The sequence below is a fragment of the Marmota flaviventris genome, chromosome 15 (assembly GCF_047511675.1).
Source record: "Marmota flaviventris isolate mMarFla1 chromosome 15, mMarFla1.hap1, whole genome shotgun sequence".
Lineage (NCBI taxonomy): Eukaryota > Metazoa > Chordata > Mammalia > Rodentia > Sciuridae > Marmota > Marmota flaviventris.
In genome coordinates this window covers 3,182,802-3,206,335 of record NC_092512.1, presented here as the reverse complement: position 1 = coordinate 3,206,335, position 23,534 = coordinate 3,182,802, and the positions used below count along the sequence as shown (strand labels likewise).

Below are 23,534 nucleotides of genomic sequence, written 5' to 3'. Positions count from 1 at the left end.
ACATGCTTAGAAGCACATGGGCTCCTTAAGCCAACTTATATGCAGAACACTATCATCATTGCCATCTTATAGCCTCAGAAAAACCCTGAGGGAAAGGATCAAGATGATGGCAGAGAAACATATACTACTTAAAGAGATCTACCAGGGGCCAGGTCCTGTGCTCAACATTTTACATCCATCATTTCTGATCTTCACAATTCTTCAGGGTAAATTTCATTAGCACTATTTATTTTTTTATATATATATAAAATATATATATATAAAACTAAAAAACTTAATTTACACTGGGTCACATAAACAAGCTTCAAAGATGAAATTCAAACACCAAGATGACTGGTCCCTAAATCGCAGGCTTCACTGTGCCTGCTTCCTTGGACTGTCACAGAGCAGACACATGTGACCGGAGCAGTGGTGGCCACACCACGTCAACCCAACAGCCCACTGAGACACATGCCAGCTCCACTGGGCCGCTCATTGCTCTGTGCTCTCTCTTCAGCAGGATTTCTACTGAGAACTAATTCTAGGTTCAGCAGTGTACAGATGTTTTCAGAAGAATACCCAGGAGAAGAGCACTCGTACTAAAGCCAGCGCCCAGAAGCTCCAGGTGGCGGAAAACACCACCAGGGAGCAGCAGCACGTTACCAGAAAATTACCTCTGTTGCCTTTCTATTTCTAAATCTTTTATATACAAGGATGATGAAGAAATAAGAGTTGATTAATATAAATTTAAAAGTTCACCTAAATCTTCATTAACCACAAGAGCTTCTCTGAATCACGGAAATACACAGGCATGGAAAGAGAAGTGTACACTATTAAATCTACCAAAGAAATACTGAGAATTCGACTCATAGAAAGATAGACCTGTACTTAATTTTTTACTGTTGCATAATTACATATACTAGTGGAATTTGTTATGCCAACCTTGTACATGTACACAACAAAGCTTGAAAAACACGGTACGTATACAAAACAGAGCCGGAACAACCCTGTGCATGCACACAACAGAGCTGGAACAACCCTGCGAGTGTAAACAACAGAACCTGAACAACGCTGGTTGTGTAAACAACAGAGCCTGAACAACCCTGGACGTGTACAAAACAAAGTATGAACAACCCTGTTTCCAGTACCTTCTCTCTCCCTACCCACCTGCTCCCAGGTCTCCTGGGCCTATACACGACTTTATCTTCTCTCTGGAAAAGGGCAGCTGACTACCCCGATTTCAGCTGAAAATGTCAGATTTTAAACTCAAATTTCACACTTAGAGTTGCAATTCCCTGTTTCTTTTTCTAGTAGGGATTGGACACCCAATGATACTTTACCACTGAGCCAGATTCGTAGTCCTTTTTATTTTGAGACAAGGTCTTGGTAAGTTGCTTAGGGCCTCATTAAGTTGTGATCCTCCTGTCTCAGTCTCTTGAGTTGTGAATACAGGCTTGTGCCACCATACCCGGTTGCAATTTTCAAAAAATGCTTTAACTGTAGCTTCAAGGCCAAAACAGTATAGGATGAAGTTTATTTCTGACAATAAATAATCTGAGTGAAATATTATAAAAAATAATAAATTGGAGAAAACAAAAAGATTGATCAACAGCTGGCACTTCACACATTTCCACACCACAGCCTAGTTGTGATTCTAGACTTGGTTGTTGTCTTGGAATTCTTTTGTTAAATAAACCATTGATTTGTTTGGTATTTCTTACAAATAACAGGTGAATATACTCATGCTAAATATAAAATGTTTACAGGAGTAAACAAATGAGGACTTTGTATCAGATCCAGGCATCTTACAGGTTGATATGTCAACAGCATCAAGTGAGTTCTACACAACTTCAACATCATCAATGGAAATTTAACAAATGTGGCAACCTTGAAATTAATGGCCACTGCCATTTGCGAAAGGGTGGCAGTCAAAAACAGCTATAACCAATGAGAGCTAAGCAAGAGAAAGAAAAATGTTATACGATGAAGGAAGTCTAATTTTTAAGGTAAATATACTTTCTTGTTTCTAAAAGTCATAAGCTTTGTCATCAAAACGTATTTTTCAGACTCCTGCCTTACAGTAAATAGTGTTACAAGATTCTAATTTTAGAATGTGATGACTAACACCTTTCAGGATATTAAAAATGAGCCAACAACATTTAATGATCCATTTGAGGATTTCTCACCCGGCAGTCATGTTCAGGACAACTTTTACTGTAACCACGTGCACACAACATCATCTGACCAGAACCGAAACCTCCAACATGAATACATCCACTGGCACCTTGTTTCCCTTGTGACTCCACACAGTGGGCATGGACTCCATATTCTCCTAATTTCTTAGTGGAATGGCTAAACAGCCTCCAAAGCCATTTATAAATTCAATCTAACCTTGATGCTGCCATCCAATCAAGGTGGTCTCATTTTAAAAATTTTAAAATTCTGACCAAGGCGTTCACTAATTAAATTCTTTAAAGGGCTCCCAATAACCTATAAAAAACATAAACTCCTTTTCACTCACATTGGTTTCTTGTCAAGCCACGTTAGCCCCTACAGAAATGCACAAACTCTTCTTTCTCTTCGCCTCATTCCTGTCAAGAGAGCACCTGGATGCAGGTGGATACTCCTTGGAGCCCGACTCCATGCATTCGCTGACCTAGCAGACTCTTCTAGAAGGTCCATGTTGCCTGCTTGTGCTTACTCACAGCACAGGAGCAAACACAAGGCAACTGTCTGCAAGAACTATCTGCAAGACAGAGGAAGCACAGGTGCAAATCACCACCCCTGCCTTACTAGCTCGGGGTGGATGGTCATTGAAGATGTTTAAGACAAAAACGTGACCGAGTGCTCTCAGTGGCAAAATGGTACATGCAAGTGGCTGGTACCCACCAGCAGCCTTCCAGGGTACACTTCCACAACACTCACAGGCAACACTTATATGGTGTCATGTTGGGCCACAGGTGTAAACAGCAGCTCTTCAGCGTGAAAAAGTCAGGTTTTGCTTTACTGTTCAAACTACTATCAAGACCAAATGGGTAAAGTTCACTCTAACAAGGACTTTCACATGAGACAGACTTACTGATACCCCTGCTAGAAAATTATCCTTGAATGAAAGAGAGCGACATGGTTATAGACTACTGTCGCTTTATAAAACAAGTACCATTTAAGATTTGTCCCAGAACACAGCTGTTCACAAAGAATTAAAATCTCAATTTCTTATGGTTAAAAGGTTTTCCATACAGTGATAAATTTATATTCTCTGAAATGCTGGGTTTCCTCTAACCATAAAAATATGCAATAAATGATTCAAAGAAACAAAAAAGCATATTAGAGCACTCTCTCATACCTGTTGGTAGAAGAAATTCAGAGTTGGCTTGTCTTCAGTAAACTGGTTCAGAAATCCTTTTGGCAAGTAACGAATCCTTAATTCATATCTAAAAAAAAAATTTCATGAAATAAATAATAAGAAATAAGTAATTTTCAATTAATTTCTACGAGTCCAAAATTACTGTACATATGGCATTGCAAACTACTTTGAAATATGATTTTTAAAAAGATATAAACTATAATCAATCTTTACATGGAAATCTTTATTTTTAGCAAAAATAAAGGGCTCACTGGGCAACTAAATGGCAGACAATTTTCTCTCGTTTCAAAAATAATGATCCTGCGGCAGGCAGCATGGATCTCGTTCTGCAGGGAGGGCTAAGGGAAGGCCCAGGTCACAGATCTGCTAATCACAGCACGGGCTACAGCTCAGTGTCCTGCAAGGACACAGAACACATCAAATCGCCACCAAGGCCCAGAGGGAACACAGCCCTCACCCCACCACCCAGAGCTAGCTACCACAGGGGTACAGGCTTTCTGTGTGAGTCTGATGTCTGTTGCACAGTGGGCTCACCATGGTCTGAGCTGGCTGCAAGCACAGTGCACTGAGGGCCATGAAATCAGCACCTCAGCAGGGCTGGTTGCCCCGTGACCTGCTCCAACTTTTTGGCTATAATGAATAATGCTAGTCTTTTTTCTTCTCCTAAACATAAAAACTCACTAGCTCAAGAAAACAAGTTTAAGAGTGGTCTGGGCTGGGGATGTGGCTCAAGCGGTAGCGCGCTCACCTGGCATGCGCCGGGCGCTGGGTTCGATCCTCAGAACCACATAAAAATAAAAAATAAAGATGTTGTGTCCATTGAAAACTAAAAAATAAATATTAAAAAATTCTCTCTCTCTCTCTGTCAAAACAAGCTGGCCTCCCCAGAATGTGCTTCACATGCTTCTTCTGGGTTTGTGCACCCGGAGGAACTCTCACGTCTTCTGGTGAATGTGCAGCAAGTTCCCACAGTGCAAATCCCAGAGGACAAGCACCGGGCTATGACAGAGGCGAACACAATGGTAGTGGGTGATCCCTGCAGGGTGCCATGCTGTGCCACACTTGGCCTTTTCCACGCCCTAGTCCACCTGGTCTCCACCTTTCTACTTGTTCCCAACAGCACAACAAAATTGGACATGGCAGTTTTAGCTGCCTTCTCCATGGGGACTCCTCCACATTCTAACTGAATACTCTGGCACAGGTGCAAATTACCACCTCCTTTAACACCCAGAGTGCCTGGCCTCCTTGCATGCTCTGCCCCACTGAGTGCTCTGTCTCATTTCCCACCGCCCCTCCATACTGCCAGCTCTGTGTGTTTACACATGAGGCCTTGGTAGACATGGACCGCCCTCTCCCGCCCTGTCACCTGCCTTCCTAAAAGTATCTATTTTGGAATGAAAAGGTCACTTCATATATCAGTTCTGTCTCATTAAAATACATAGTTACCAAACAATTAGGTTCTGTTTCACTTTTACTCCCAAAAAGAGTTCAATGACTTACGGCAGCCATTCTGTGTTGGATGGTTTTTACAGAAGTGACACAGATCTCATCTGTGTTAAATGCAGGGCTGGCCAGCACTTAACTGCCTTCCGTGACTTCTCTTCATCAATGTCAAGATCAGGGAGCAGGCCAGGAAATGATACTGAACAAGAATAAGTGGTCAGTTCTGAGCTTATATGCTCAGGACTCAGGGAGGCCAAAGGAGGCTTCCAGCACTAATATTATGCCCATTTTAAAGATAAGCAAATAGTCCAAAAATGGGTCCACGCACAGCACCCTGTTGCTGATGGAGATTAATACCTACTGAATACTTGGTACGTGACACAAGTTTCAATGAGAATTTTACACAGATGACTTTGTTTCATGAGAAGCGGAAGGAATGTGGGCTCTTGAGCAAGACTGCCAGCACCTGAGCTCCAGTCATATCACTTAAGTTAGCCTTCACCTCTTGCCTCAGTCGGCTGTGGCTCTCAGCAACCTCTCAGCCTCAACTTCCTCCTAGGAAGTCGCAAAAATAAGCCATCTGCAAACACAGACATCTAGAACATCCCAGGCATAGCAGGGGTCTCTAAGGTTTATCCTGATGGTCCTCACTCAGAGGGACAACACCAAGCACGTCTGAGACCTAGCAGAACGAGGCAGGTCCCGGCTCTCATAAAGCTTGTAAGGTCTATGTAAAGTGGTAGCAAATGTCACAGAGACAAGCCACTAGGGAACGACAGTAAGTGCGCCTCGACAGGAAGCGGCTAGAAAAGGGCATTCTGACACAGGCTCCAAGTCAAGGAGGTGAGAAAGTGAGTGACACAGATGCAGAGAAAGAAGAAGAGTCCAAACAAACCAAGGCCACGGGGCCAGGAGATCCTTGTGTAACCCAACACAGCCAGCGGACTGAGCAAGGGTGTGAGGAGTGAGGCAGCAGAGCACACAGGCCCTGTAAGTCAGGACCCTGCAGCTCCTTCTCAGTGGGCAAAGAGTGTCACAGCAGGGTGGTGACATCATAGGACAGATGGTCCCTGAACTAGACTGCACCATGCAGAAAGGGCGGCAGAGCCCCAGAAGAAGCAGGGCACTACGAGGCAACTGCAAGGCTCTGAGGAACAATGGCCAGGGCAATACTCACTCCACTCCCAGGGGAAGAGCTAAAGGGGCTGTATTCCCAAGGTGCCCCATCTGCTAGCAGATGAGGGACTCCTCTCCAGCAAGACATGTACAATGTCCACGGTGACCCAAGACCAGGAGAAAGCACCCAGAACCCACATAGGAACTTGCATGGAGCTTGCTGCATGTGGGCCAAGGACCATGGTCCCTGCCCCAACACACTCAAGCAGACTTCATAAGAACACCACTGAAACTCTGCTAAAGGTGGCCAAATTTAATCCATCCAATCACCTCTCCTTCATCCTTCCAGCATGCCACCCGATGATGCCTTCCACTGCCCCTCATCCCTCTTGTCCACCAAGCTCCTCATCCTCCTACACTCTGCAACCATTCCAAATGCCTGGTGTATCCTGATATGTACGCTGCAGTGAACACAACACACCCCAAATAAGATCATCCTTCGGCTGCTAATCCAAGCCACGCACTACCATCAGTGCCACTGTTGTCTGGCTTCCTCAGACTGACCACCAACTCAGAGTATGAGGATGCCCACAAGCCAGCCAATGATTGGTAGGAGCACAGGTGTTCCAGAGGAGCTAAGCTGGACCAGGCTCCACACAGACACTGAGGGGGCCAGTGCCAGTCTGCCTGTGAAATGAAGCACCATGGGAAATGGCACAGACAGCCCTTGGCATCAGCATGTGGACAGGGCATTCCTTAGTGGCCTCCAGTCAACAGCAACTGAGAAGGGAAGATCAGAAACATTCACTGCATGGAAGTCACAGCAGTAATCTCTGTGAGACTGCGCCACGAGGGGTGCTGTGATCAGTGAGTGAGGACACAGAACTGGCACCACTCTCCACAGGACCTGTGCAGATGGCATGAGGAAAAGTGACCACATGGGGGAGCAGCCTGCTGCCACCACCTTACCCTGACATCCAATGCTGTCATTACAGACTTCAGAAGTGTTTTGCCAAAAATGCATAACCTTCACAAAATCATGAAAAAAAACCAAAAAAACTGACAAGCCCAAATTGAGGAGCACAGAACAAATAACGGGTCAGTATTCTTCTCAAGTGCCAAAAGGCAGGAACAGCACAGGCAAACTAAGGACTGTCCAGGCAGGAGAGGATCCCAGGAGGTTTGAGAGGTGGCAGCAACTGTGCAGAGGCCAGAAGGTCAGAGAGCAGTGCGGTGTCCACACTGAGCTTCTGGGTTAATTCTGCTGTTTGCCTGTGACTGTACTATTAAAGCTAGGTGAGGGTACACAGGACTTGATGCATTACCCAGAATGTTAAAACTCCTACACTCCAAAGTTGATCCTTCTGTGGTAAAGTAATAAATACTCACCAGAACCAGTTTTATGCCACTGTGTCCTAAAATACCAATTATACAGCCACAGACCCAACAAAACTCATTCTGAAGCACCTTTACTCTATCTACTAACAATGTGGCTCAGTGGACAGGCACACTAGGACCACTAAGCGAGGCGGTGCTTTCTCCAGCTCAATGAAGCAGGAATTGACTCTGAAGAGCATGTTTCCAGATCCTCAACAATCAGGAAGAGCCAAACCCCACCATGGTCCTGGAGCTGGTAACACTGCTTGCATCCCCAGAGCTGGCTGCTCGGATTCATGCTTCTCAAACCTCATTGGCATCAACAGCACGTTCTTCTCAGGGAGGTTGTCACTGACTGGCACAGCTCTCCTAAAAGCCCCATGCATGACTCAGAGAAGGAAGCATATGATCTCAGGTGTGGACAATATATGAGTAGAACATTTCCACTGAATTAAGAAAAACTGATTATGTCAAAAGTCAGATGCCCAGGATGGGACCACAGTTCAGTGGTAGAGGTCTGCCCGGGACACACAAGGCCCTGGGTTTGATCCCCTGCACCAGAGCAAATTTAAAAAGAGGAAGAGGGCATGGTGGCTACATCTGGAGACAGAAACAGAGAATATCACTATGAATAGGGCACACCTCTACTTAAATGGGCAACACCAACTAAAGGTGGTAGGGCATTGATAAAAGGCATAAGGAAGGGACGCTTACACCACCAAGTCCGAGAGCAGAGGAAGATGCCGTGATCAGGAGCCTTCATGCTCTTGCCAGGACAGCCTTAAACTCCTAACACAAGACAGAACCTCTAAGAAAAAATTAGCTGATAAAAAATTATAGCTGAATACATTAATGCCATTTTTCAAGCAAACAAAATGCAAACGTCATCTTCACAGGCTTAACAATAAGCTTAAGGGAAGGCACAGGACACACCTCTTTCCAATCACAGGATATGCAGTCCTTTCAAAACTGATGAAAACGCCAATGAGACAGGAAGGCACAAAGAATCATCCACAGAGTTTTAAAAAAATTAATGTCATAAAACACTATTTTTCCTATAAAGCAAGAAAACAAATCAATAAACAAGAATATTTTCTTTTTGTAAATTTACTTATAGCTAAAACCTGAATAGTATATACCTAAATAATTCTATGATTGAAGGGAAAAATCTTGGAATTTTTTAAATTATAAAGTACGAATTGACAATAAAAACATTTATCAGGGCTGGGATTGTGGCTCAGCGGTAGAGCGCTCGCCTAGTGTGTGGGAGGCTCTGGGTTCGATCCCCAGCACCACATAAAAATTAAAAAAATAAAGATATTGTGTCCAACTACAACTAAAAAATAAATATTAAAAAAAAAACATTTATCAGACTTATGAAACAGACAAATCAAAATTTAAAAGGCAACTTATAGGTCAAACACATTTATTAGAAAACATTAATAAAATGAAACAATTCATTTACAGGAGCAGAGCATGAATAGGTCCAAGTCCTCGAGGGAGGCCCGCTATACCTGGCCCTGAAGCAGGAGGCCCCAGCCAGGCTGGAAAGGTGCAGGAGCCCTCTCCCTAGAGCCACCCAAGAAGCAACAGGCAGGGCAACAAGACCAACGGGACAGGCGGAGCTAGAAACAAGACATGAAAAGCAGGACAACACAAGGCAGTGGAGGAGAGATGAGGGTGGTGACGGTGAAGATCGAGGGCAAAGCTATTCTCCACTCCATAAAACTGGTTCAGAACCAGCTCTCCCAACCCCAGCCTGGGTATTCATGAAAATGGTTTGTAACTCCATACCACTTGCCTGCCTGCTGAATACAAGGGCCTGTGCCAACATACTTCTTAATGCTGGATGCTTTTATAATTGAGTTATTAACACATGAATTTCTTAATGCATAAATTAATGTTTTGTTAATAAAAATATATACTAAAGAGTCAAGTAGGAATTGGACCTTCAAAGGAGCAGACATCACAAAATAGGGGAAGGAGAACAGCAGCAGGAGACAAGATTGCAGGGAATCAGAACCCGTGGAGTTTGCCCTCGTGTGACAAGAAGCTCCTGGCAGCTGCTGGGGTGCAAAGACCCATGTGTTTAACTGCATGGCTTTCTGAGGATCCCTAGCGCACTCCCTTAGCACCAGGCCTCCACTGGGGGACAGCAGTGACTTGCTCCCATGCCTGTCCAGTTGAATGTGTGAAGCTAATGTCAAAGCCAGGTCTAGAGAGGCTTCAGGGAGAAGAGAAGGGGGTGTGCAGGCTCACCAAGGCACCAGGGATGAGCCCTGAAACAGGAGATCAGAGCAGGCATCTGGGAAGCCAAATGAAGAGCACGCACCTTCTTTTTGAGGAAATGAAATTTTCTTACTATGATGCCTTTACAAATGTTTCTGGAGCGTCTTCTGAACATACTAACAGGCTGCAGACACCTTCTTTCACTAGTTACTATCTGTGCTATATTTTATTTACTGTGAGAAGTAATAATGCTCTTCAAACTGCACACCAGGCCTTTCTGTTACTTTTGTTTCAAGAGCCAGTGTGTGCTGAGAGCTGACCAATTCTTTTCCTTCTTGCGCCTGAAATCCTCCTCTGAAGACCATTTTTCTTTCTTATGTGCGTTCTGCTGGTTCCCTATGCTGGTGAACTCTCTGATCACCAGCTTCTTTGCTGAGCCTCCTGAAGCATCTGGATCTTCCCCTGCTGCTCTGAACACCTGGTTGGGCTCACTGGCTGGCACTGCCACCAAGGTCTGCCCACCTGTCGGTCTAGCCCTTGCCTTTGCTAGGGATTTAAAGTCAACCCCTCACTTGAGGGCTCCTTTCTCACTGATTCTAGAACATTCGCAGGCATTGACGCACGGGGCAGTCTCTTCTTCCCCATTCTTTCATTATTCTAGATTATCTACTAGAAGTAGGTTGACTTTTTACGTTACATAAACCTGCTTTCACATTTTCTATGTGTTCACCTCACACAATGTTCTGAGCAGTTTTTCATCTATATCTAATGTACTGTTTTACCAACAACAATTCCTATTCAACTTTACTTGGAACAAGGTAAAATAAATTGGCTTAAAAGAAGAACAAAAAAAGCTTGCATACTTGCAGATTTAGGTTCACTGAGTATGTTATTACTCATTAGGAATGTCATTAAGTAAAACTGCCACTGACACGCCTGTATCTATGAAGATGACAGAAGCGTCTTAATAAAAGTGCCCAGGCATTCGAGCAGACTGGCAGCTGTCCTCAGCATGTACATACTTCACCACTTAGCTGATCCTGCGGTTGTCATTCAGACCTTCCCTGGCCACTGATGCAAGCCGGTGACACCACATGCTCCAGGAGAATTTGGTTAGCTAGTTCCTATTACGTGACACGTTTGAAAACCAAGCCATGCTTCTGACACACTCTGGAACCGGGACAAGACTGCAGTGCACTTCAGATACAGATTGTTTCCACAAAATGTGCTTTCTTCGCTCTCAAAATACTGATTTATACCCTTGGACCGAATATGACTGACCACTGCGTACACTGTCTACACATTGCTTGATTTCTGCATCAGTACCTACAAAGAGAACCCCTTAAAAGAGGCCCCTTGTTACCAGTTATGCTTCTCTCAAAATGTATTTATTTTTTTAAATATTTTTTAGTTGTCAATGGATCTTTTATTTTATTTATTCATATGTGGTGCTGAGGATTGAACCCAGGGCCTCACACATGCCAGGCAAGCACTCTCCCACTGAGCCACAACTCTAGCCCTCTCTCAAAATTTATTTATTTTTTATTTAATTAATTTAGTTTTGATATTGGGGATTAAACTCATGTGAGCTTGACCACTGAGCCATATCCCCAGCCTTTTTTGAGACAGAGTCTCACTACATTTCTTAGAGCTTTGCTAAGTTGCTGAGGCTGCCCTAAGTTGAGATCCCCCTGCCTGGGCCCCCCAAGACACTGGGATTACAAGCATGTACCACTATGCCTGGCTCAAATTTATTACTTCAGATGCACATTTTTCAGCTCACATCTTAAATTAGGAGTAAAATAAATAAATAAATAAATCATTATGGAGAAACAAAAAAAGGATAATTATAGGGATTTCTTCCAATTCACCTAAAATCATTTCAGTTTAATTTAATGTTTCAGAAAAAGTCACGAAGCCCTAACCGTGTTCCCTGTGGATGTCACACACATACTAATGCTTCTCAGGTGACCTGTAGCCATGAATAAGGTAACCAGAAGTTTACTGATGGGCAGATCAAGCCCTGTGACATAAACAGAGGCCATAGATCAGAAGGTAAAGAGTTGGGGCTCGCGTTCTATTTAGAACAGAGGTGGACACAAGTAGCCCTGAAAAGAAAGGTGCCTGGCAAAAGACCACTGGTGGTTCAGGTAGACCTAGCCTCTGAAGCAGCACTGGCCAGCAATTACAAACCCACTTCCTTTACACAGGAGCTACAACGACGAGCAGTGTGAATACTAAGCATGTACCAATGCACTGTGCATGTTTCTGACACATGAAACAAACAAAGTGGGGTGTGTGTCTTACTTCCACTCCTCCGGAGGATGGGCAAGCTCATACTTCTCCCTCACGCTGGAGACACCCATGTCCACATGCAGCCAGTGAACCTCCTCCGACCGCAGGTGGCTGAGGCGGAACCCGTAGCAAGCCACATGCTTCACTCTGTGGCTGTCCACTATCTTCTGGATGATGCCCTGGAATACATCCCACAGAAAGAGCTGTTAAGAAACAAAAAGAGCCAGGCGCAGTGGCATACATCTATAATCCCAGTAGCTTGGAAGGCTGAGGCAAGAGGATCACAAGTTCAAAGCCAGCCTCAGTGAGACCCTGTCTCTAAATAAAATACAAAATAGGACTGGGGATATGGCTCAGTGGTTAAATGTCCCTGAGTTCACTCCCTTGTACTGAAAAAGAAGAAGAAACAACAAAGAAACCAAAAAGACTGCACGGGGTGGTAGCCACACATGTACCTAAGGAGCTCAGGAGGCTAAGGCAGGAGGATTTCAAGTTTGGCTAAATTAGCAAGGACCTAACCAATTAATGAAATTCATCTCAAAATAAAAATAAAAAAGGTTGGGGATGTGGCTCAGCAGTAGAGCCCTCCTCCTGGTTTAGGTCTCCAGTACCAAAAAAAGAAAAAAGAAAAGAAAATGAAAAGACTGTCTCTTTTAATTACCAGACATCTTTGGTAAAACAGCATCAAGTTAAATAACTTAGTTAATTTTATATAGGAATTTGTTTCCAAGAAGGATTTTTATGAACAAGGGAAGTTTTAGAAAAACAAACAGTAAGATGCTCTTCCAAGTCCTTCCTGATAAACGCAGCACAGTTAACTTCAACACTTTGCAACGCCGCCCTCAAATGACCCCAGCCCTGCCAAGATGCGCCAGCGTTCTTCAGGTTCCACTTCCCAAGGACTGGCCCAAGGGGAGGTCAGAACATTTCTCAAGACCAGGCTAAAACATCATGTTTTCTAAAAACACACGTTCAGGAACATTCAATTAAGCCCATGTTCCTGGTGATGTTCAAAACAAAGAGTTCTTGGGGGGGCCTCATCAATCTATTCTCTGCTCTCACAGAGTATGCAGCAGCCTATAATGCCCCAAATCCAAAGCTTGCAACACACCTGTCCCTGAGTCTGGAGGAGGTGGGCGTGAAAGCTAGCTCCCACCCCACACTGTCCCTGTGGAGACGCCACTGAGAGGGTGTCTGCAGATCAGCAGCAGGTGTGAGGACTCAAGTGCTACCCTTCATGGGAGGGGCAGAGAAAGCCAGGACCCAAGGGCACACTTCCCAGGCTTTCCAGTGATTGAGAAAAGCTGCTTTTTTGGGGGGGCAGAGAGTAAGAGTTCTTTGAACCCAGGGTCACTTCAGTACTAAACCAAATCCCCAAATTTTTTTTTAATTATTATTTTTGAAACAGAGCCTTGCTTAGTTGCTGAAGCTGGCCTTAAATTTGCAATCCTCCTGTCTCAACCTTTTGAGCCAGAGGGATTGCAGGCTCATGTCACCATACCTGGTATGAGAAAAGCTCGTTTAAGTAATGCTAATTTTATAACAAAACATGGTCTATGAAAACAAATCATCACTAGTTATTAAAAATTAGCAATTAACTGAAGCTACAATAACTTGTAATGTAAGCCACATTTTTTTAAATTCCCACACTTGCTATTTATTCATTATGGCCTCATGCTGTTGATAATACAATACAGGATGTTCCCGGCCTCTCCATTAAAACAAACAAACATGACACAGCACATTCACAAACAATGGAGGCTGCACAGTGCCCTGGAGTCTGGCTTGGTGGAGCTCCCTGAGTGCTGAATGGGTGAGGCAGCCATTTGAGCTCCCTTTCAGGTGTCCAACCACACCCAGGAACAGTGGTAGAGAGCAGACAAGCTGTCAGAGCACCAACAGAGGATCAGGCTCCGGTGATCCATGGCGGTCCTAATATGACACCAACAGCCTTTCGTCCTGGAGGGTAGTCTGTGGCCGGCAGCCCTCCATCTGGATCTGAGGGAGGCATAAAGTGTCCTTTCTGGCTTTTTGAGGCAAAAAGCCTGGAATTCTGACAGGGCTGGTGTAGATGACGTCCAGGCTCTACACTGCACAAGGGTGTCCAGTCGCGGGAACCATCAGCCCAGTTACTGACTTCGGATCTTGCGCACTAGGTGAGGGATGCCTGGATAAGGGTCGATGCTGCTTACGGACTCTCTCCAAGCAGAGCTCTGTAGCTTTTCCTTGCCAGCACGCATGTCCCTGGCCTACGAGCAAGGGGACTGGCACCACTCTAGAATCCCCACAAAAGCAGCTTTGTCCCCCTTCCCAGATCTGCCAGCTCAGCAGCCGGGGCAGCAACCTAGTCACCTTATGGTGCACAGTGTGTCACACCAATACCTGTGGCTCAGCAGCTGGGCAGTGACACCAGTCACCCTTTGCACAGTGTGCCACATGCCTTATATCTCATTGTCACCATGGTTCAAGAGCAAGCCCTCTGCTGTTGGAACTAGAACAAAAGCCTGTCTTTCTAATCTGTTTCAGTAAACTGGTCTATGTTTATACCCAGAAGCCAACTGCAAAGCCATGTAGGGTATTAATCATTTCTTAATACTAGTGTCTGCCACCATTCACATCCTAGGGAAATTCCTCTTCTCTGGGTGCTCTCACTGACGATCCCACAAAAAGGTCCCTTCCTTTCCTCTCAGCGCACAGAGCAGCTCCTGGAACCCACCTGCTGTAAATCAGTGTCCATGGAGAGGCTGAACCTGGAGCAGCCCTGCTTCAGAAAAGGCCCATGGTCTTGTTGCTTGTTGGAGGAGACTGACTTTGAGTCCACGCCCTGGACCACACCGCCTGAAGAGACCCAGGTGACTTCAGTTTCCATATTGTAGCACTTTCCATATTGTCACACTTTCACACTCCTCCAAGTAACTAAAAGTACAACCATGCAGGGGGTTCCCTGTTTTGTGCTGTGCTTTCTCATTATGTGTCTACACTGTGTTCCATCCTTTCCTCATTGTCTGGTTCCCTCAGAGTCTCTGGACAGTGGCAGACATGAAATGTGGGGTTCTTAAGTATATGGAGCTGATGCTGATTTAGTCAGTTTTTTTCCACTGGTGCGACTAAAAGACCTGATTAGCACAATTGTAGAAAAGAAAAAGTTTATTTGGGGGCTCACAGTTTCAGAGGTCTTAGTCCCTGGAAGGATGGCTCCATTCCACAGGGCTTGAGGTAAGGCTGAACATCATGGCAGACGAGGGTAGTGGAGGAAGCAGCTCCCATGGTGACCAGGAAACAAGAGACAGACTCCACTTGCCAGGTACAAAGGTATACCCCATAGCCATGCTCCCAATTTACCACTTCCTCCTAGTACACCCTACCTGCCTCCAGTCACCACTCAGTTAATCCTATCAGCAAATAATTCACTCATTAGGTCAAGACTCTCATAACCCAATCATTTCTCCTCCGAACATTCTTGCGTTAGTCTCACACATGAGCTTCCGCGGGACACCTCACATCCATATCATAACAGATGCACATACTCAACAGCTTATAGATGTTATCTTGAGCACCAAGTATTTGCTTGTGAACAGCTCAGCAAGTACCTGAGAAGCAGAGGTTAGTGATGGAGAAACTCAGACACCACTGGCTGCCATTTCCATAGCACATGCTCGTTCAGATATACAGCACTCACTTCTGGCATGCATACATTTATAAATGTGAATGTCCCCAGGGAGTGAGAGAACATGGTTTATAACATATTACTAAAGTTAGCTGAATAAAAATTTAAATTCTCATCCTACTGTGCATGACAAACTTGTCATAGGAAATATAAAATAATACTCAGCTACTCTGAAGCCTCCACTTTTCCATCTGTTCCAGGTTTTTAAAATACCCAATTTTCTGGAAAATATAGAAATTTTTTTTTTTTTAGAGACAGAGATTTTTTTTTAATATTTATTTTTTAGTTTTCGGTGGACACAACATCTTTATTTTATTTTTATGTGGTGCTGAGGATCGAACCCAGTGCCCTGCACACGCCAGGCAAGCACACTACCGCTTGAGCCACATCCCCAGCCCTGGATTATTTTCTTATATTGATATTTTGGTTAAAAGAACTCTTTTTTAAAGTTTAAAGTAAAAGAAGCCCACATCTGCATTTCTCGCAGCAGGAGTAGACGTAGTCATTTCCCTGCTGATGGGTAGTGTTTGTGCTTGTGTGGTTGAAAAAGCTGCTGCCACACCACAGGCACATGTAGAAATGGACAAGCTGCCTCAGGAGCAGCTGCCACAAAACGTGCTCAGGGAGGCAAGCAGCTGGCATCAGGGCGGCTCTGAGAGGCCGTGACCCCGCTGCTAGCCTGCCTGCCACAATGCTAACAGCAGAACCACAGGACACACCCCAGGCTTTTCCTTGCTGCTTCCCAATGAGACGAGGCTGCACAGTGTCCTCCTGAGTTTGCCTGGTTCCATCTGGTCCCCCATCTTTTAGACAGTGCTGTGGAACGAAACCTTTACTTCTCTCAGGAGTGTGTCATAGGACGCCTTCCTCCAGTTCATGAACCCACTGTGTATGTGACACTAGCAACTCAAGCCCAGGTGAGGTGCCATCTTCACCCACGGAGGGCCAGAGTCTAGCAGGAGCACTGACAGTGAACGCTGCAGGTGAGCAACAGCTGACTGGGGATGCGGGGAGGTAAGGCAGGGAACCATGCAAAAGGGAGGTTTGATGTTTCCAGTTATCTCCCCACACTTAATTTTAAAGATGAGCTCATTATCATAAGAAAGAGACATTGAAGCCACATAGTGCCATTATGTCCCCCTAGGACTGACCTGCAGTGCGTGGCATTTCCTTCCTCTATGTACTCCTCCTCTGGACATTCTTCAAGAAGTGAAAGCATCCCCATCTTCTTCTCTGATCACACCCTGTACTGCCAGGACCCATCACTGAGTCATCCAACCAGTCCAGAGCTTCAAGTCCTGTTTCTACAAAGCCCTCCACTAAAAGGACACACTTCCACTGCCTAAGTTAACAGTCACCACACTCTCAGGGCTTACACAGCACAAAGCGTTGTCTTCAGGATCTAGAGAGCACCAGTCTAAAGTGGGTCTCTCTGGAGCTCTGGCTTTGCTGCCTGCAGATTCTTGGTGCACTGGCATGCTTTGGCTCACAGTTCCTTCCTCCATTCAAAAGCCAACAACATGGCATCTGACCCTTTGTCATAGTCACTTCCCTCTGACCACAGACATGTAAAGTCACTAGTGTTGGACTTCCAAGTTCCCAGGCCACACCTGTGAAGGCCTTTTGACCATGTGAGAGAACACCCACAGGTTCTGGGGCTTAGAGCATACCAGTCTTAGTGGCCACACTTCTGCCACTACAGAATCCCACTCTACAGATCTGGTGAGGAAGAATCCCTCTTCCTCGGAAGCTGGCACTGACTTTGCGCTCCTCCTATGGAAGTCCCAGTGCACCTTCATCTGACAGAAGGCTGCTCCCTTGGTATGGGAAGCACACCACACAGCGCGGCCACCTCCACTGACTCCTGGACTAGATCTCCTGGGTGATGAGCTGTAGCTGCCATGTCAGCACTTGATGGTTCTTCCCTTTTTGCTTCTGTCCTTCCACCTCAAGAACAAACCTCTGCTGCCTCTGGGCTTTTTCTCTGCAGCTTCCTCATCTATCTCAGCCTTCACAGAATTGGAGAGAGAGGGCCTTGTTTCGGGCTAAGTTTTGGCTTGTGGGCTGCCCTGGATGGATGGATGGATGGTCTGTCTAGACTGCTAAAACTGCCTCCATTCAGCAATAAGGTGTTTCACTTTCTTGTCATTCATGCACTCACTGGAGCAGCACTTCCTTCCAGAACCTCCCTTTGCACTCCACTTAGCTACATTTGGCACAAAGGCGTTCCTCATAATGCTTCATCAGTTTTAGATTCTAAGTGAGAGACTTGCAGCTATTCCTTCCACTTGAACAGAGACCACTGTGGGTTGTTAGATGGCACAACTTCAATACGACTGTATCTCAGGGAACAGGAAAGCTGGAGGAGAGGGAGAGACAGGAGGTGGCCAGTGGCTGGAGCAGGGACAACCCACACATAATTTATCAATTAAGTCTGATGCCTTTCATGGCTGTGTGTGTAGAGCCTCCAATGATTATGGCAGTAAGATCACAGGTGACCATAACTGCCTTAAGAGTAACGAAAAAGTTGGAAATACGTGAGAATTGACAAGATGTGACAGAGACATGAAGTAAGTCCACTCTCCTGGGAAATGGTGCCACAGAGTTACTCAACACAGTGTGGACACAAAACTCAATTTGTACAAAGGAAAAGGAAACAGTATCTGCAAAGTGCGCTACAGCACAGCATACTCCAGGAGGGATGCCTGTGCAGCGTGATAACTGGGTGGCACCAAGGCTGGGCCTAGACAAACCCGAGCTCCCTCGGCAGGGACAGGCAGGGTGCTGAGTCAGATTGTGCAGTAGCCTTGGGAGGTGAGGGGAACTCTAGGGAGAAGCAAGGCAGACCATAGTCAGGCAGCGGCCTGCATATGGGCCTCACTATCCAGACTCCTGCTGGATGGCTGCCGTGGCTCCTTCTAGCTCACTTTTCTGCTCCGTCCATTATACCCTAAGTATTTTCAAAGACAGCTGTACGTTAACTTTCCACATTACTGCTTTCCTGCAGGAATCTTCTTCATTCTGGATTTTCTTGATTAATAATTATCTGGTATCATCTTCTGAAGAACAAGTCACTCACTGTCCTGAGCCCTTTGAAGATAACAGTCAACATTTACCTGCACGTGTAGTCACTTAAGGGAAGTCTGGTGTAAACAGCATTCCTTCTCCTAGGTAGGGAGGGGAGTCTGTCATGAGTAGACTGTAATTTTCTCTATATTGTCATATTCTAAAATATCAGTACAATGTTTCTGGATGACTGACCTGCGTATATATGTGTGTGTTTTACTAGGTATTGAACCCAGGATGCTATACCACTGAGCTGCATCCCATAATATAAAATTTACCATTTTTTTTAATTGTTGATGCTTTATTCATTTATATGTGGTATTGAGAATCAAACCCAGTCCCTCACACATATGAGGCAAGCACTGTACCACTGAGCCTGAGCCACAGCCACAGCCCACAGCCCCTTTTGAGACTGGGTCTTGTTAAGTTGCCCAGACTGGCCTTGAATCTGTGATTCTCTTGCCTCAGTCTCCTGAGCTGCTGGGATCACTGATGTGTGACACCACACTTGGCTGAATGACTAATCTTAACATTGTACAGGCTGGGTTCATCTTGCTGTCTGAAGTGACCCATGCTTGTGTCCAGAGCAGTCTAGAGCATGGGCTTGATACCTGGCCATGACCAAGATGAGTGAGGTCTGCAGTCACAGGTTCCTAAGTTGCTTAGGGAAAGAACATAGCAGGCTGGCAACACTGCTCAGTAACCATGACTAGATTCATGACTTGCATCTGATTTTGGCGGTACCTGGGTGGTGACATGGGTGCAGGCTGATCCTGCAGGTGGAAGTGTCGATGTGACCAGCTCACAAGCCATACCACCAGAGGCCTGAGGCTTCCTCATATTGAGGTGCTACACAGAGATGATCTTCAATCTGGAAGAAGGCACATGCCAAGCCCAGAGGCACCTGCTCTCTCCAGTTTCTGAAAGGAATCACTGTAAACTGACACTTCACCTACAAACTGTGGAGTCCTGTGAATCCTTTTAGCAAACGAATCTTTAAATCAATCACTCAGCACATACATGTAAAAGGCGTAAACTTTATTAATTGAAACACAAGAAATAAAAACCTCTCTTTCAAGAACTAAAAAAAATGGGGGGGGGGGGACGAACAAGTCAATACCATTATATGAATATGATTCAGCTAATATTTTCTTAAGAAATTTTATAACTAAAACTATAGTCAGTCACATATTAAGTAAATAAAGCTTAAAAGGAAAAAGGTAACATCCTGACATTTCTGTAACTTGGAAAGTATCTGATAAGTAAGAACCTCTTCATCTGTTTTTTGTATATATCCTTAAACTTAAAATAAATATGCATTTAGAATGTCGCCTGGGAGATGTACTTACCCTGACATCAGTAGCATCTCCGTGCCTGATAATACTGGCCCAGGTGGTTGGCTCATTATTGCTTTCAAAATAATGAAAGACCTTCAATACTCGCTCCATGGCACCAGGAGAACGTTCCATGCCAGGACCCAGGTGGGTCTTAGCACTTGAGTGTGGCGTGTGGTTCAAGTTGGGGTCAAGGTAAGCAGCTGCCATTATTTTGCTGGATGCTAGGTATCTATCATATTCTGTTAAGAGAAAAAAGTTTTTTTCAATGTCCAATATTTGAAATCAAATCACAATATGATGCATTAGTATTTATATTATCAACACCATTCTTCACTCTCTCCCATGATGTATCATGCAGAAGAAATTTGAGGTGAATAGGGTCTTAACCTGCCACAATAATCACTGTGTCCCCAGGCCCAAGGCAGGACCTGACTGACCACAGTATAACACAAACTTGTTGGAGAATTCATTTGAAGAGCAGGACTCCTGTTTAAGTAATGTAAAAAATTCACTGTGCTATCTATGTCCCTTCCCTTTTACTTCTACAGTCTTGAATTGTGTGGAAAAATCTCATAGCAAAAGCCAGATTTGTTAATTAAAAATACTGCCTAGTTTTGAGAACTTTCCCCTAAGAAAAAAGTTCATTCTTCCTACAGTAAAAACTCAATGAGTAGACTTTATTCATACTAAGACTGGCAACTAAAAGCACTAGAATCAGGGACTGGGGATGTGGCTCAAGCGGTAGCGTGCTCGCCTGGCATGTGTGCGGCCCAGGGTTCGATCCTCAGCACCACATACCAACAAAGATGTTGTGTCCGCCAAGAACTGAAAAATAAAATATTAAAATTCTCTCTCTCTTAAAAAAAATAAAAATAAAATAAAATAAATAAATAAATAAATGCACTAGAATCAAAACAATTTCCTCCCACTTAGTCAAGTCAGGTTAAGCAAGAGACTCTGATAGAGAACTACTGAAAACAAAATAGTCTAAGTGACTGCATTATTTCATAAACTCACCTTGAGATTAAACTGAAAATATGGATTTTAAGAAAACAAAACAAAACTGATGTTTTGCGGCTCGAGGAAGAGACAATCTGTGGCAGCCCGAACAACAGTGATAGAGATGGAGCCAGAACCCAATTCCTGACAGCTGCTTCTTCCTACAGGCAGCTCAGGTCTGAGAGCCAGAAGAGTCCAGGAAAGGTGGCTAGTGGGAAAGAAGCCAGCAGGACCTTGGGCAGCAAGGGGCTGGCATGCTGGAGGACTCCGCCTCGGCCTGAGCCCCCACTAGAAGCATTTAGTTACAGCAGCCCCAGTTAAGACACATATTTACAACCTGTCAATATGTATGTATAAGGTCATTCACTCCAGCCTGGCCCAAGAGAGTAGGCAAATGAACTACAGCAAATTCCCACAACAAAGTACCACGAATCTGCAGGGAAGGATCCAGGGAGGAGACAGAAATACCCCTACAAATAAAAACAATGAAAATAACTGCTAAAGTACACGTATCGAACAATACAGTTAAAAATTTAAAAAATCAAGTTATCTCTTTTCTAAAAATAAAAGAAATAGTAAGGCATATCAAGGATTGAAAAAGACAAGAAACATTAGCACTATCAAGAATGAAGCAAAAATGAGGATACAAATAAAATGGTTGGGAAATAATTAATGACACTGAAAATAAAAAATCAATGCAATCCAGCAACTTCAATGTTTACAGCAGGACCATTCACAGTCACCAAGTCATGAAACCACTCCAGATGCCTGTCAACAGATGAAGAATCAGGAAAATGTATGTATACATCAGGAAGTTCTAGTCAGCCATGAAGAAGAATAAAATCATGGCATTTACTGGAAAATGGAAGTAAATGGACAGCATCATGCTAAGTGAAGTAAGACTGGCCCAGAAAATAAAGGGTGGTCAAATGTTTTCTCTCCTATGTGGAAGCTGGAACAAAATAAGGGAAAGAAGGCTGGGGGTGGGGGGTGGGGGTGGGGTTAATATCACAAAGATAAAGGAAATATCAGCAGAGCAGGAGCAGAGACAGAGAGGAAGGAAGAAGGATGGGAAATGGGAGGAAATGCAGAATGAATTTAACAAAATCATGTTATGTGCATATACAAATATACTTCAGGGAATTATCCCTTTATGTATATGTAGAAAGCACCAATCAAAAATGAGCAAATAGATGAGTAGAGGAAGGAAAACAGTAACGGAGAGAGGAAGGAAAGGAGCAGGGGAGAGGGGAATGAAAGGGACAAACAGGAAAGGAAATCAAATTTGACACATTCATGATTTTGTCAAAATGACAACTAAAATGCTCTAATTTTGAAAAAGACAATTAGATAAGAGATGAGACTATTAATATATTTTAATATTCTTTTTTTAACTTTTTTTTTGTTGTAGATGGAAACAATATCTTTATTTATTTTTATTTGGTGCTAATGATCAAACCCAGGGCCTCACACGCACGGCGGGCGCCCTACCACTGAGCCCCAGCCCCAGCCCTATTTTAACATTCTTAATAAGAGAATATAAATAACTTCATGCCAATGAACTTGAAAATTTTAGATGGAAGACAATCCTTTCAAAACACAACTCAGGAAAACTGAGACAATAAACATAAAATTTAGAATACTATTAAAAATAAACAATCTATAATTAAAATTATTTTGATAAGAATATTTGCATTCTTCCAATAAATAAATGGAAAAAATATATTGATCTCACAGAAAAATTCAACAAATATGGAATATTTCCAAATTAGCTTATTGAGACAAGCAAAGCAGTGGTATCAAAACCTGTCAAGGACAATACAAAAAAGGATACAAGCTGGTATCTCCTAAAATGAAACATTTTAACAAATTGTTAGCAAATTTAATCCAACAATATTTAAAGAATACATCACGAAAAAAATGAGTTTATTCTAGGAACGCAAAGGTGATTATGCATTCAAAAGCAATTTGTAATTCACCACTTTCAGAAAGGAGAACAGCCACAATTATCTAGCACAGACAGGAAAAGCATGTCATACAATTTACCAACCACTCATGATAAAGGGCTCTTAGTAAACTAGGAATGAGCTTCCTTAATCTCCTGATGAGTAGCTCCAAGAAACTCATTAAAAGCCGGGGGGGGAAATGTCCCTTTCCTAGACTAAAAATAAGACAAGGATGCTCACTATAACCACTTCTAAGTAACCTTGCCCCAGAAGTTACTACCAATTGCTGCAGGTAGAAAAAAAGAACACAGGGTGAAAAGGAAGAAATAAAACTATCATTATTCACAGACCACATAATTACCTATAAAGAAAATCTGAAATAACCTACAAATAAACTTCTGGAATGAATACAAGGCAATGTTGCTAGACCATCAACTAAAAGCCCACTTGTGATCACTCTGGTTTCCTCTTTGGGGCAAGAATTCAGCACTGAGCTTCAGGCCGTAGGGGCGTATTCGGACATGTCTTATTTTCAGTCTCACTGCCCCCCTGACTTGCTCAATATTATTTGTACTGCTCTCCTGTTGCTAGTATATCAGATCCTCTGATCACATTTTCTGGAGTGGGTTAGGATCTCGCTGTGCTGCCCAGGCTGGTCTGAAGCTCCTGGGCTCAAGCACATTCCTGTCTCAGCATACAGAGTAGCTGGGTGG

General features: G+C 44.0%; 1 protein-coding gene across 7 annotated transcripts in view; it reads right to left on the bottom strand.

Annotated features, from left to right (window-relative positions):
- Positions 1 to 23,534, bottom strand: part of Ptk2 (protein tyrosine kinase 2) — a 228,658-nt gene that overhangs the window by 128,718 nt on the left and 76,406 nt on the right. For 6 of the 7 annotated variants that reach the window (XM_071602094.1, XM_071602095.1, XM_071602090.1 and 3 more), the window contains 3 exons: positions 19,889 to 20,115; positions 11,819 to 11,985; positions 3,326 to 3,413 (listed from right to left, as the gene is read on the bottom strand). In XM_071602094.1, coding sequence (XP_071458195.1) covers positions 3,326 to 3,413; positions 11,819 to 11,985; positions 19,889 to 20,083 — 450 coding nt within the window. In that variant the 5' untranslated portion in view covers positions 20,084 to 20,115. Of the gene's footprint in view, positions 1 to 3,325; positions 3,414 to 11,814; positions 11,986 to 19,888; positions 20,116 to 23,534 lie in introns of those variants that run through there. The other variant, XM_071602096.1, reaches the window with a different exon arrangement.